A 12,861-nucleotide genomic window follows, 5' to 3' on the forward strand; every position below is an offset into this window, starting at 1 on the left:
ATTAATTTTAAACAGTGACATAAAGCAAATGTAGTGTGCGTTTTAAGGCACACTTGTACTGTTGTATTGTATTTATAAACCTCTTACAAACCCCTACACCCCCCCCCCCCCCCCCCCCCCCCCCAACCCACCCATCCCTAACTCCAAGTAAGCCATACATGCCTAAGGCTAGACACCAGGCATATTTAAAGAAGGAAGAGAAAGAAACAAAAACATGGAATTGGAAGTCTGGGTTTTATAGGCACACAAAAAGGAGGTAAAAAAACCAACCACTCAAATACTGTAAGAATAGGATTAAACTATATATTTATTTTGAAAAAGTGGAGAAAGGGTCCCCACTCCTGTTGAAATTTTCAAGGACAAACAGGACATAATATCCCTGAGCCACTGGTCCTGAGTGGGTGACGTGGCATCCTTCCACTTTAATAAAAGAGAACGCCGGGCCAGGACGGATGCAAAGTACAGTAATCGACGTTTAACTGGAGTTAGACGCTTATCTTCCTTATCAGTAATGCCGGAAATCCTTTTTTTTTTAAATAAGGGCAGCTTAGTGGATAGCACTGTCCCTTAAAATGCATCAGGTTTGGAGGTTTAAATCTTGACCTTAATCTGTGTGTGGTGTTTGGATGTTCTCCTTGTGCTTGCTGGGTTTCCTCCCACTCCCACCAAAACATTTCAAAATTGCCTGGAGTGTGTGATTGTGTGCTCTTGCGCACTGTGATGAATGGGCAACCCATTTAGGATGTGCCCCACCTTATGCTCTTAAGCTTCAGGTCGCGCACAACTCTACACAGGGTAAGCGGTATACATGATGGATGGATGGATGGACCATAATAACTCTGATGATCAAATTATAGACCACCTGTATTTAACTAAGGAAATAGGGAAGAGCCTTCCACTGGATAATTACTGTAGTGATTATTATGGTTTAGCTGAAAACAAGATAAACGTATTATTAAAAACCTTCAGGGATAGTGGTGAACCAGCATCTTCGAAAAGAAAATGTGGTCAGGAAAACATCCTGATGGGAGATCACTTAAACACAAAAGTTCTTCTCAAAAGCTTCAGTTCAAGTCAGCAACATTATGTGCCCAAAAGATGAGGTCAGATGAAGACCTGAACATAACGAATCACCAGGTTTTTCCATCAATAGATTTCTTCCTCCCTGATGGCACAGGAATATTCTGAGATGAAGATGTCAGGATTCATCGGCTCATTTTGTGGAAGAGTGGTTCGGGGAGCATGAGACATCATTTTCACACATGAATTGCACTCAACAAAGTCCAGATCTTAACCCTATTTATAATCTTTAAGTTGTGCTGGAGAAAGACCTTTCGCAGCAGTCATAATCAATACAATGAAGAAAGGTTAGGGGCAGAGGTAGCTCAGTGGTTAATGGGTTGGATTACTGATCAGAAGGTCCCAGGTTCGAACCCCAGCACTACCAAGTTGTCACACGTACTACAGTATACGTTGGGCCCTTGAGCAAGGCCCTTAACCCTCAACTGCTCTAATGTATATTGAGATAAAATGTAAGTCTTTCTGGATAAGGGTGTCTGCCAAATGCCATAAATGCAAATGAAAATAAATGTGACTTAGGCCTGAAATAAATGCTGTGACATTGCATAAGCTTATGGAAACGATGCCACGGCCATAATCGAGGGCAAGAAGCGGTCCAACAAAATATTGGAGCTTGTGCCTTTTTTTTGGCCGGGCAGTGTACTTATTTTTCCAGAAATCTAACGAATTCACTTGTATACTTTCAAAAACCCTCGATTCTAAGAGAAACCGTTGCAGCTGGGTCGAGGAGGAGCATGGCAGCAGAACAATAGCAGTGATGAAGCTCATGTTTTGCCTTTTTCACCTTAATGTCTCACACCTCAGGCATGCTGAAAAGAGACAGATGCTAATAGAGAATCAGCATGTGGAACGACCACAGGTGTTTGATTTTCTCTCTCACACACATTCACACACCCACACACACACACATAGACACACACGCCTGCACACACAAACACAGCCACACGTGTGCGTATACAGACACACACACGCACACACAGCATGTTAGTCTAGAGCCATTAAAAATCATGGGAGGGTACAACAAATTACTGGGAAAGCATGAAAAAAATAGTCTCATTTTGAAGTGACAAAATGGGCAATTAACAAGCAATCTGCATGTTTTCTTAATGTTACCAATTACCAGTGCGTTTTCTACTTTAAAAAGGGCATTTTGAAATTAGCACTTTAATTTGTGTGTTTCTAAGGCAACGGGACACATCTAAGGGAGCGTAGGAGAAATGATGGAGACGGTAGATGAGACTTCGGCGGCAGGATTACGGTTAGAGTTGGAGTCGGAGTGAAAATTGGATTAAAGGTGATTATAGGGTTGTTGTGCTGATGGATGATGATGACGATGATGACGATGATGATGATGATGATGATATTGGTTAGTAAATGAATGAGATAAGAATTATCTTTAATATTTTCTTTTACGTCTGCGAGTGAAAGTCCCTGAAGAGCCCTTAGGTTTTCCCCAGAGCTCCAAATTTCACTTTTTTCCATAAGTGATGCCTTTTCTTAGAAAGTGTTCAAAAAGGAGGCAGGCTGGTTGAAAGAAATTGAGGACTTATGAATGTAAAATAATTATTTTTTCAAACTGCTCATGCTGAATATAGTGGATTTTCCATTCATTTGTTCGAACCCCCTTTGGCGTAATGCCTTGCTAGTCAGGAAACATTGTTATTCCTCTGTTTGACAGACAGGCACACACACACAGCCACACACACACACACATATGACAAAACAGCATGTGAAAGAACTGCTCCTTTACCCCCTGGGCTTTGTCCTTTAGCAGGCTTTAACCTTTAACTGCACCTGGGTTTCCACACCCTTATCCTCTCATATCTCTCTCTCTCTCTCTCTCTCTCTCTCTCTCTCTCTCTCTCAATGAACAATTTCGACACATTTTCCACCATTTCTCTTGTTGTTGTTTTTATTTTAGGTTACTCGTTTTTTTTTTTTTCACCTTAGCACCTTTCTAGCTAAAGTACATTAGGAGTGTGTTCTCCGCTCGACACATGTCCTGAGGGAAGAGGTAGACACTGAGAAGGTAGATACACGTGTTACAGCTCTTCCGGACTGGCAGGGGGTTAAGTGCTTCCCTTAAGGGCAAAGCAGGAACAGTCAGTGGACCTGGGTCATTGGAACACGATTCTCCTTGTCAACAACAATCAGTAGCCTAACTGTGAATCGAGATCGCTTTGGTTCTCTTTTCCACAAAGCTCCCCCTAACTTTTTTTTTTAAGCTTGTTATGTCCGCGCTATTCTATTTCCTGTCTTTTCAGGCACTGATTTGATGTATGGCAGTGCTGCATACATCTGTTTAAGAGATTCGAGGCAAGTAAACACGGTGCAAGGCCATAAATTCTGGCACTGGACATAACCTTGATGAGAGGACTAGAGAGAGAGAGATGAGGGGGAGATCCTTGTGGCCAGAAAGAAGGAAATGAGACGGATAGGTCCAGGCAATGTCATGACATGTTTACATGCGGCAGAAGGTTTGACATTTGTTGTGTTGTAAGATGCTTTTCTGGTAACCACAGATCTCTGGGGACTGTAGTACAAATCCTAGGAAATACTCAACACAGCTTGTCTGGTACCACCAACCATGGCATGGTCAAAACCCCTGAAATCACTGCGATTTTTATTTTCCATTCTGATGTGTGATGGGAACAACTTGACATGCGCCTACACGCATTGGCTCACTGAAAAATTCAATTTCTATTAAATTGGCCGGTGAGTGTGTAAAATAAGCTATCGGGAAGATCTCTTCAGTTATTTTGGATAAAATATGTTTGCAATTTCAGATGAAGTCAAGGATTAGGGGAGAAAGCAGAAGCACTAGTATGTGACTCAGATTCGTTTATTGTCAGAGACAAGGAACAGAAGAGAAGTGAAAGGTTGAAGGAAAGAGTGAGGAGCAACGAGTTTAAAGATGGCACAATGTTTAAAAGTCAAGAAGAAAAATGATTAGAAATCACCGATATGTGGAAGGAGGAAAAACCAAAAAAAAAGGAAAGGATCAGAAATAGCAATGGAAAAGAACGCTGATTAGCTTAGGGGAAGAACGTCTAGACAGAACAAAACACATGAGGGTGGAAAGATGACAGCCAGCAGCTGACGTGTGAAATAAAAGGTTGATGTCGCGGTCATTATTTATTTCCTTTTCAAAATGATGTGTGTCTTTGTTGTGGTGTTGAGGTAAAACCATGAGTAACACCTGATTACTGCTGAAGTCCTGCCTCTTCAGTGGAGTGTCTATAGACGAAAAGGAAACGTGAAGAGGGTGCTTAAGGACTATGCGCTACTTGTGTGAAGGGTCACACGAAGGTTTGAAAGCGTGTGTTTGAAGTCACGCTCAGTTATGATTAGAGCCAGGATTAAAAATGGAAGAGGGAATGTCGGAATAGTTAAATGAAGGGTTTTTTTTTTTCAATAATTCATAACTATTTCTGTTCTTCTTTTTTTCTTTTGTCTCAGACATTATTCACACCGTGGGGCCAATAGCTCACGGCTCTGTGGGAGAGAAGGAGAAACGAGCGCTCCGAGACTGTTATTATAACTGTCTACGCACAGCGACTGAGAAAAAGCTGCGGACAGTGGTGAGAGAACAACACTTGAAAAAAAGGACACACACTTTTAGGGCAGTAGGTTTCTCTAGATTATAGATGCACTGAATTCTGTCTGCAGTTCACGTACATATAGATGTGCACCTGTCTGCTGTGACAAGCCTGAATAAAACCACTCAACTATGGCTCATCTGTCATAGATACATATATCTAAAGTGTATTTGCTGGTATTAAAAATAATTGCACAATGCAATGTGTTCAAATGAAACTCAATAGAGTCTTTGCAGCCAAGTGATCGCATTCTGTCATTCCATCACAATGACAATCCGGCCCTGTCTATCCACCAGGATTCGTCACTCAAACTACCACAGTATAGCAGTTATAATCCTCTGCCTTGTGCTCGTTTCAGTCTGAATCCAAATAAATAAACAAGATTAATTTAACTTCAAATTGAACTGAAAAGGGTGTCTATGCAGAGCGATAAAACAACAGACATGTAGATTCATTTCATCCAGTATGCACCAGGGGAAAAAAAATGATCATTTTACATTCCCAAACGTGGGTGTTTGATTTATTTATAATTTAAGAACAGAACAGTCAGACATCTACTGCATCAAATGTTCAGAGGATAAAAATATAAAATATAAGATGGAAACCTAATCGAGGCACATAGCGCCTAAACCCTAGGTTGGATATATTGAACGGACCGATATAATTTCCACCTGGATCAGTGGTCTGTGTCAGACTCAGCGGGAAGTCTCTACTAATGAATATTTTTCTCTTTGTCCCTCTGCTGAGAACATCGGTACACAGCATTTATGGTTTTATAGGCTAGTAATAAGGTTGAATGGATAAAATGGAGGCAGTCCAGAAAATATCCCTGGGCATTATTCCTGTTGGTGTCGATGACTCTTTAAATGGATTCCATGGATTTTCAGCATCTTTGGTTCTTTACAAATGGACTCTTTGGAAACGGCAGTTAGCGTACTATGCACCGCTTTGGACCGTGGAAGGAAACTGGAGCACTTTGTGGAAACCCAACAGGCATGGAACGAACAGGCAAATTTCATGCACACCAAGGTGGGACTCAAAACCTTAACCCTGGAGGCGTGAGCAAACAGCGCTAACCACTACGCTACCCATACCTCCCACGAAAACACACTGATATAAAAAATGTACCGCGGTTTACAGTATACGTACTGTATTTAGCTTAGCCGGAAATTGACATGTCACTTAAACCTCTCTCCAAACGGTGAGTGACACTAAATGAATTCTATTTAATTAATGTCTACTAAGAAGAGCCTTCCATATCTACCAGAAAGAAATAAAATACTGGATAAAATTCTTCAACTGCTTGGTTGGTATTTTTATCGCATATTATGATTAGGTTAATTGAAGGCTTTAGTTTATTCGGGAGAATGTGCACATGTTCATGTTTTTTTTGCTTTAAGCCCTCATACTTTCATGCATCATATAATATTATCTGCATGACTATAACAGAGACATTTGGTTGAGATCTGATACTCCTTCTGGGTGCAGAAATCTACAAGGACTGCCTGAAATATGGACTTTATGGATTTTGTTCAGGTAGAGCTACATTTTATTGGCCGGACTTTCTCATTTCTCTGCCAGCGCTGTTCGTTACACACCTCTGCCCACATTGACACATCAACACAAATACCTGCAAGCAGACATACAGTGTGTGTGTGTGTGTGTGTGTGCCTTCTGTGTACCCTTCACCACCATGGCCTTAAAGTTTTATTAGAATATATATACAGTTGTAACAAACTTTGAGGGCTTTTTTTTTTTTAATGTGCTTTAAAAAGCTGACGGCTGTGGCACAAATCAAGCTGAGCTCTCAGGTGCTAAGCACTTTGTATTATACGTTGTCACCATAATTGTTAGTGTGTGGCTGAGATCTGATGCTGCTCTGTTTAACTTATAAACGGTTTGAAAGCCTGTCAGTTTATATCAGCATTTGTGTATCATATGAACTTTGACATTAATACTATAAATAGCCCTTAGAGTCTTAATTTAGTTAAAGATGACTTCAATTTTTTTTGATAGACTTTAAAGGGTAATGTCTTTACAGTATATGTACTGTATATACCTTATTAGTCTTAAATTGACACATCACTGGAGTCTTTCTAAATGGTGGGTGACATCGAATAAATTCTATTCAATCAATGTCTACTAAGAAGAGGCTACCATCTCTACTATACTGTAAAGACATAAATTAATGGATAAGATTTTCCAATTTTATTGCATATTATAATTATGTTCATTGAAAATGTGAAAAGATTTAAAATACTTTAGTTTGTTTGAGGGAATGTGCACTTATTCATGTTTACATACTTTCATACTTTCACCATTTATTATTGGCAAAAAAAAAAAAAAAAAAAAAAAAAACAGGCACCAAAATTTCATTCGACCTGAAATATGTCTGTGTCGTCGGAAAAAAAAAATTTGATAACCTGGTCATTCAGTACATTCAGGTCGTGAATCCTAACACTGCCTCAAGAGACTTCCACAGTGGGCACTATGCATGACGGCTGCATTGCTTCATGTGCTTCCCTTCTTACCCTGACTCGCCCATCGCTCTGGAATAGGGTCAACCTGGACTCATAAAACCACAAGACCTCTGAATCTCTGATCACAGTCATTAATGATTTTATTTTAACCACACTTCACTTTTGCAGTTGTCAGTTCAACACTAACGTTTCATTTTTTTAATATTAATAATTCCAGTATATTTAGCAATTTTCTTAGTTGTTTTCTTTGCTTGATGCAAGGCGATTATTTAACCCTGTTGCATTGCTGTACACTGTTATATTTTGTTATATTTCCTAACAAACACTGATTAATCTTTTGTAATAGAGCCATGATAGTAGTGCCAGATGCTATTTGAATCAAGAGTTTATATTAATGCTCTTGTTCTAATGTTCTAATGTCTTTTCACATAATCTAAAGCATAATGATAAACAGATTTAGCAGTTTGGCACACATGTCAACCATTCATTAATTGCAATGTTTAAACATCAAAGTTCAAAATAAAAATTAACTGCCTCTATGCAGTGTTACATTTGGGCATATTCCCCTATCTATCAGTTATTATTTAGCCTTTTATAGACCCCAAGGATTAACCCTGAATGGGGTGCCAAGTCTTCTTAGGACAGAAGTGCACACAAACACACACACACACACACACACACACACACACACACACACACACACACTATGAACAGTCTTATATCACCTTTGCATGATCCAAGCCAGGAGAACATGTAAACTCCACATTCTACCACCACATTGCAAAAAAAAAAATGTCATATATATTATTTCTTTAATATATATGTTTTTAAAAGATTATAAAAAGTATTCTAATAATTTTTAATATTCAATTCATTAAAAATATCTCAAAAAAGTACAAAAGAAACATAATACCGCTTATGGCTCACTTTAGCTTCGCAGTTAAGTATTGAATATTTTAGGATTTTATTTAAATGTTTTAATGTTGTTTTTATTTAAGACAATGGACAGACGTTTCTTGTTTGTGTTATAACTTCTATAATAATAAATGAGAAGAATAAGTATATATGTCTTCTCATTTCCCCTTGTTGTTTTTTGTCCCTGATCCAAAAAAATGATCAAATTCGTGACTAAAAACAGCTATATGACCTGAACCGAGTTTGGTGATGTGTTGCACACCCAATGAACAGAGAACAGAATTTTATTCATTATGTGTAATTGTTTAATTATAAATTTAATAGCACTTTCTAAATATAGAACTTTCCATTGTGCTTTATTCCTTATCTATTGCCTGGCTTTATGCTACTACTGTAGGTTATTAATTAATACACTTTTGATAGCACTCAGTCTATAAAAAAGCAATTACTACTAAAGCTGTAATGTCACTGCCACTGTAATGGCACCTTTGCTACCATAACTTGTCAGCACAGGTACTGTGGGACTGCAGTTTAGCATAACAGCTATGGTTCATAATACATCACACACTTTGTTTTTTCCATATCAACCAATGTTTTTGGTGCAATAAAAACTTTAGATATGTTTATTATATTGATATACTGTAGGCCTATCTGTTTAAGTTGTTAGAGTGGCTTAATTGGCTATAAAAGGTCTTCTCTTTCACTGCACTAACAACAATGTCAAAACTTAATTTCAGCATTCTTTCCACTTAAATCTAATGACTTTATCTGGAAGTGACTGTGAAGAAGGCATAGTCACATTGTCATTCATTCCGTGAAAGCTTGTTTTTCATAATGTGTCAATTCATTTGTCATTAAGATACGCACATATTTGGAAACAAATTTTTAAACCATAATTATTAGTGTGCAAACATTAATGTATGCACATTCATTCATTCAATATTCCAATAAATGGCAGTAATTTGTGCGACATGGTATACTCCAAAATGGCAAATTATTATAATAAGATTCAATAAACTGTTCTGTAAGGAATACATTTTCTCAAAAGTCTTAATGGTAATAATAAAAATGTAATAGTAATGTTAATTCTCTAATAATTTGATCGAATAATGTGTTTCATTAAGTATGCCCATTTTTGCCTATTTTATCAGGATTAATCCTGAGTGGTTTGAATACATTTAATTGTAAATGTGCCTATATACGTAAGCAGTGGTGTGTTATTGTATAGTTAAGGATAACCCTCTAGTGTTTTATATCTCTCTGTCTCTCTCTCTCTCTCTCTCTCTCTCTAGGCTTTCCCCTGTATCTCCACCGGGGTGTATGGTGAGTGACAGAGCTGAAGACACTTAGTTCATAAACATATAAAATGTTTCATGCTCATTTTTATGTAATATTAATTTAGCTCATTATTTCAGTTATTCCCAAGAGCAGTTTTGCTCCATTTGGATTTCCACATAATTGCAATAATATTTTTGTTATACATTCGTGAAGCAGTCTTTTTTTTTTTTTTACTAATAATGTTACATTCTGTGATGCCTGTGGTTTTTCATTAGCGCTGCTTATAAAGATGCTCACAGTTGTTCATCATGATCAGAGCTTTGCAGCTGTTTATAAGACAAGAGCTGATTTCTTTCTGGATTGCTTTCAGTGGATATCGGTTGCAGTAGCAATGCGGGATTATTTAGATACACAAAGTAGATGTTGAGATTAAGCAGGATTGGGAGGTTGAGCAAGTATGTCAGGCAGATTGTAATCTGTGTGCCCTGATTAAAGTAAGATCCAGCACTAACTATGAGAAATACTCTACATTAACATCAGTGCATGTGAATCAACATTTCAATAATACTGTATGTATAGAAGAAAGAAATAGACTTGGCACATAACAATGTTAGGTATTTCATTTTCTCAGATCTTAAATGATTGTAATTGGTTTCCACAGTCACAACAGGAGGCAGGAGATGGTATAGAGACAGATGCTGACAGAAATCACTGATACTAAATAAAAAAGATCCTTCTGGTCTACTTTCAAATCTGTTACTGAGTGCTCTAAATGAAGTTCACTAGCATTCTGTTAAGCTTAATAAATCCTCTAGTGGATACAGTACATAATTAAGCTGTTAGTTGTGAGTGAGAGAAATTATCTACACTGTAACACAATGCTGAAGGCATCCAAATTATGCAATAATCTCCTCTGAACAGTTGATATTGAGATCTATCTGCTAGTTATGCTCTGTAAAGCCTTCATAACAGCTCTAATCTAAGGTGTTTTAATGGGTGATTTTTAAGGCTGGTAACTCTAAATCAACAACTTCTCTGCAGCAGATGTAAGTTTTGCCAGAATGTGAAATAAATCCAGACTTGTTTTGACTGGTGTGTGCAAACTTCTGACTAGTGTGAATTTAGTTTTTCTACGTTCTGAAACTATACTGGAGATTTTAAAACACTTATGGCATTAGGTAATTATTTTGTTATAATTGCTTTGGAATAGTTATTGCAAGAACAGTAGGGTCAAGTGCATTTGCAAAAACCATCTCATGAAGACATTCACAGGAAAGCAAGACCAAAACTTACCTCTGCTGCAAAGGATCATGGGCTTAGAGGTTGTGTCCAATCCTTAGACTGGCACTGTAATAATAATATTATTATTATTATTGTTATTGTTATGGTTGTTGTTATGATCAATAATGGCATACATTAATAATTAAATTAATAATTCATACTTATATTAATAATAATTCATATACTATTTTTAATGTTGCTGTTTTTGTTATTAATAATAATAATAATAATAATAATAATAATAACATTAGTAATATTATATTCATAATGTATTAATTCTTTATTTATCATATTAGATTATGTAATTATGGGAAGTAATCATCATCATCATCATCATCATCATCATAGTAATCATAAGAATAGTAGTAATGTTATTATTATTGTCCATAATTACATAAATAAATATTAATAATTAATACTATTGTTATTAATTATTACTATAATATTGCTAATGTTGTCTGTTAGTTATCTAGACAAGGATTATTCCTCTTTATGGATTGTAGAGGTAGTTAAAGTTAATACCAGTCAACATCAGGTCACAACACTATTGAATCCTGATTGGTCAGAAGGCATTTGTTATTTTTTCCCTAAAAATGCGGTCATTCTATTGTGAGATTGCGCACAACATTAAATATACTGTAACTATTAGCAGATTAAAAGTATGCCATGTTGTTCTTTATTGAGCATACTACAAATCATTGGAAAATCTGCTTTGGTGGATTAAAACACTTCACGGTGTGCTAATATAGGAAAATAAATTTTAAGGTAAAAACCAGCTTCGGTGTTTTATAATGCTTTGTATAATATCTTGAACAGGAGGATAGACTGGGTATTACTGCAAAACACACACATTACTTTCCTTATCATCTAATAATAAGAGGTAATGTTTCTTTTATTCAAAAAGGACACTATGAGTTTCCACACATAGGTTTTAGAGATTACACATTCAAATCCTTACAATGACATGACTATCAATTGGGGTCGAGGGATTGAAACTGGCTGCTGTCTTTTTGGGTGGAAGGAATGGCATACTATCTAAGACAATCAGCAACGAGAACGCAGAAAAGGGGCCTATAGTCTACAGTATGTGTCCTGTTTCACATGTTTCAGATGTTAGTCTGACTAGTGGCAGAAAATTTGTCAGATGACACATTTAAGAATAGCTTTGTTTTGATTGGTGGTCAAAAGTCCTATGTGCAAATGTGTTGTATTACACTACAGTCTATTAAGAATATATGTGTGATGTCATTAGTGTGTATCTAGTAACGTTTATATGTTGTCTGTGGTGTGTGTGATGAAGGATATCCACCTGAGCAGGCAGTGGAAGTGGCTCTGAAGACAGTAAGAGAATACCTGGAGGACAACCCAGCGCAGGTGTGTGTGAGCGGGGCAAACTCCCTGTTGGGGTTCTTTTATAGCTGCTGCTGTTTTTGTATGAAGCTGAATAGTGCATCATGTTGTCATGGTGGTCACAGAGGGACGTAGGTTCTGTCTCATCTTTATCACATGCTTGCGTACTATTCTAGGTAAGTATTCTTAACCGTCTGTTGGGTTCACGCTAAAAAATAAGGAGAAAGGTGGTATATTAAAATTTTCAGAACACAACGTTTTAACTAATCTGGTAGGACAAGGTCGGTTTTACTAGTTTCTATCTGCTGTGTGCACTGTGTCTCATATAGTACATACACACACACTCACAGAGGAGTCATTCCTTGGTGGAAAAAAATAAATCCCAAGGTAGATTTAACACGTAATGAAGCATCAGGTAAACTGCCTGCCTTTTTTGTCTCTCTCTGTCTGTCTTTCTCTTTCTCTCTCTCACTCTATCTCACTGTCACTCAGTCCATCCGGTCCTAAGCCTACGTGCTGACTCGCTGACAGTTCCTCAAGCCTCTACAGTTCTGTGCAGTGACAGAAACGAGCTAATTAGAGAGTCCTAATTAACAAGGCTTCTCCTCCCCCCACCAGCCACACTACACCAACAACACACACCAAATTAGCGAGCACGGGCGAGACAGGAAGGGAAAGAGAGGCAGATGAGAGATATCTGCTGAAGGAAAGGGAAAACTAAAGGAAAGAGGACAAAACAGGTGTTAGGGAAGAGAAAGAATTTTCAGGTGATCAAGAGAAAGCAGGAACATACGAAACGGTGGTTATGTGGACAAACTGACAAGTCTGATCATAATTCAGTATTTTTTCAGGAACATAAAGATTTTTTGCATTAAATC

General features: G+C 37.4%; 1 protein-coding gene across 2 annotated transcripts in view; it reads left to right on the forward strand.

Annotated features, from left to right (window-relative positions):
* macrod1 (mono-ADP ribosylhydrolase 1) overlaps window positions 1-12,861 on the forward strand; it is a 92,561-nt gene that overhangs the window by 75,834 nt on the left and 3,866 nt on the right. For both annotated transcript variants that reach the window (XM_053506015.1, XM_053506016.1), the window contains exons 6-8: window positions 4,540-4,661; window positions 9,367-9,397; window positions 11,934-12,007. In XM_053506015.1, coding sequence (XP_053361990.1) covers window positions 4,540-4,661; window positions 9,367-9,397; window positions 11,934-12,007 — 227 coding nt within the window. The remainder of the gene's footprint in view (window positions 1-4,539; window positions 4,662-9,366; window positions 9,398-11,933; window positions 12,008-12,861) is intronic.

This window comes from Clarias gariepinus, chromosome 10, assembly GCF_024256425.1.
Source record: "Clarias gariepinus isolate MV-2021 ecotype Netherlands chromosome 10, CGAR_prim_01v2, whole genome shotgun sequence".
In the NCBI taxonomy this organism is placed as follows: domain Eukaryota; kingdom Metazoa; phylum Chordata; class Actinopteri; order Siluriformes; family Clariidae; genus Clarias; species Clarias gariepinus.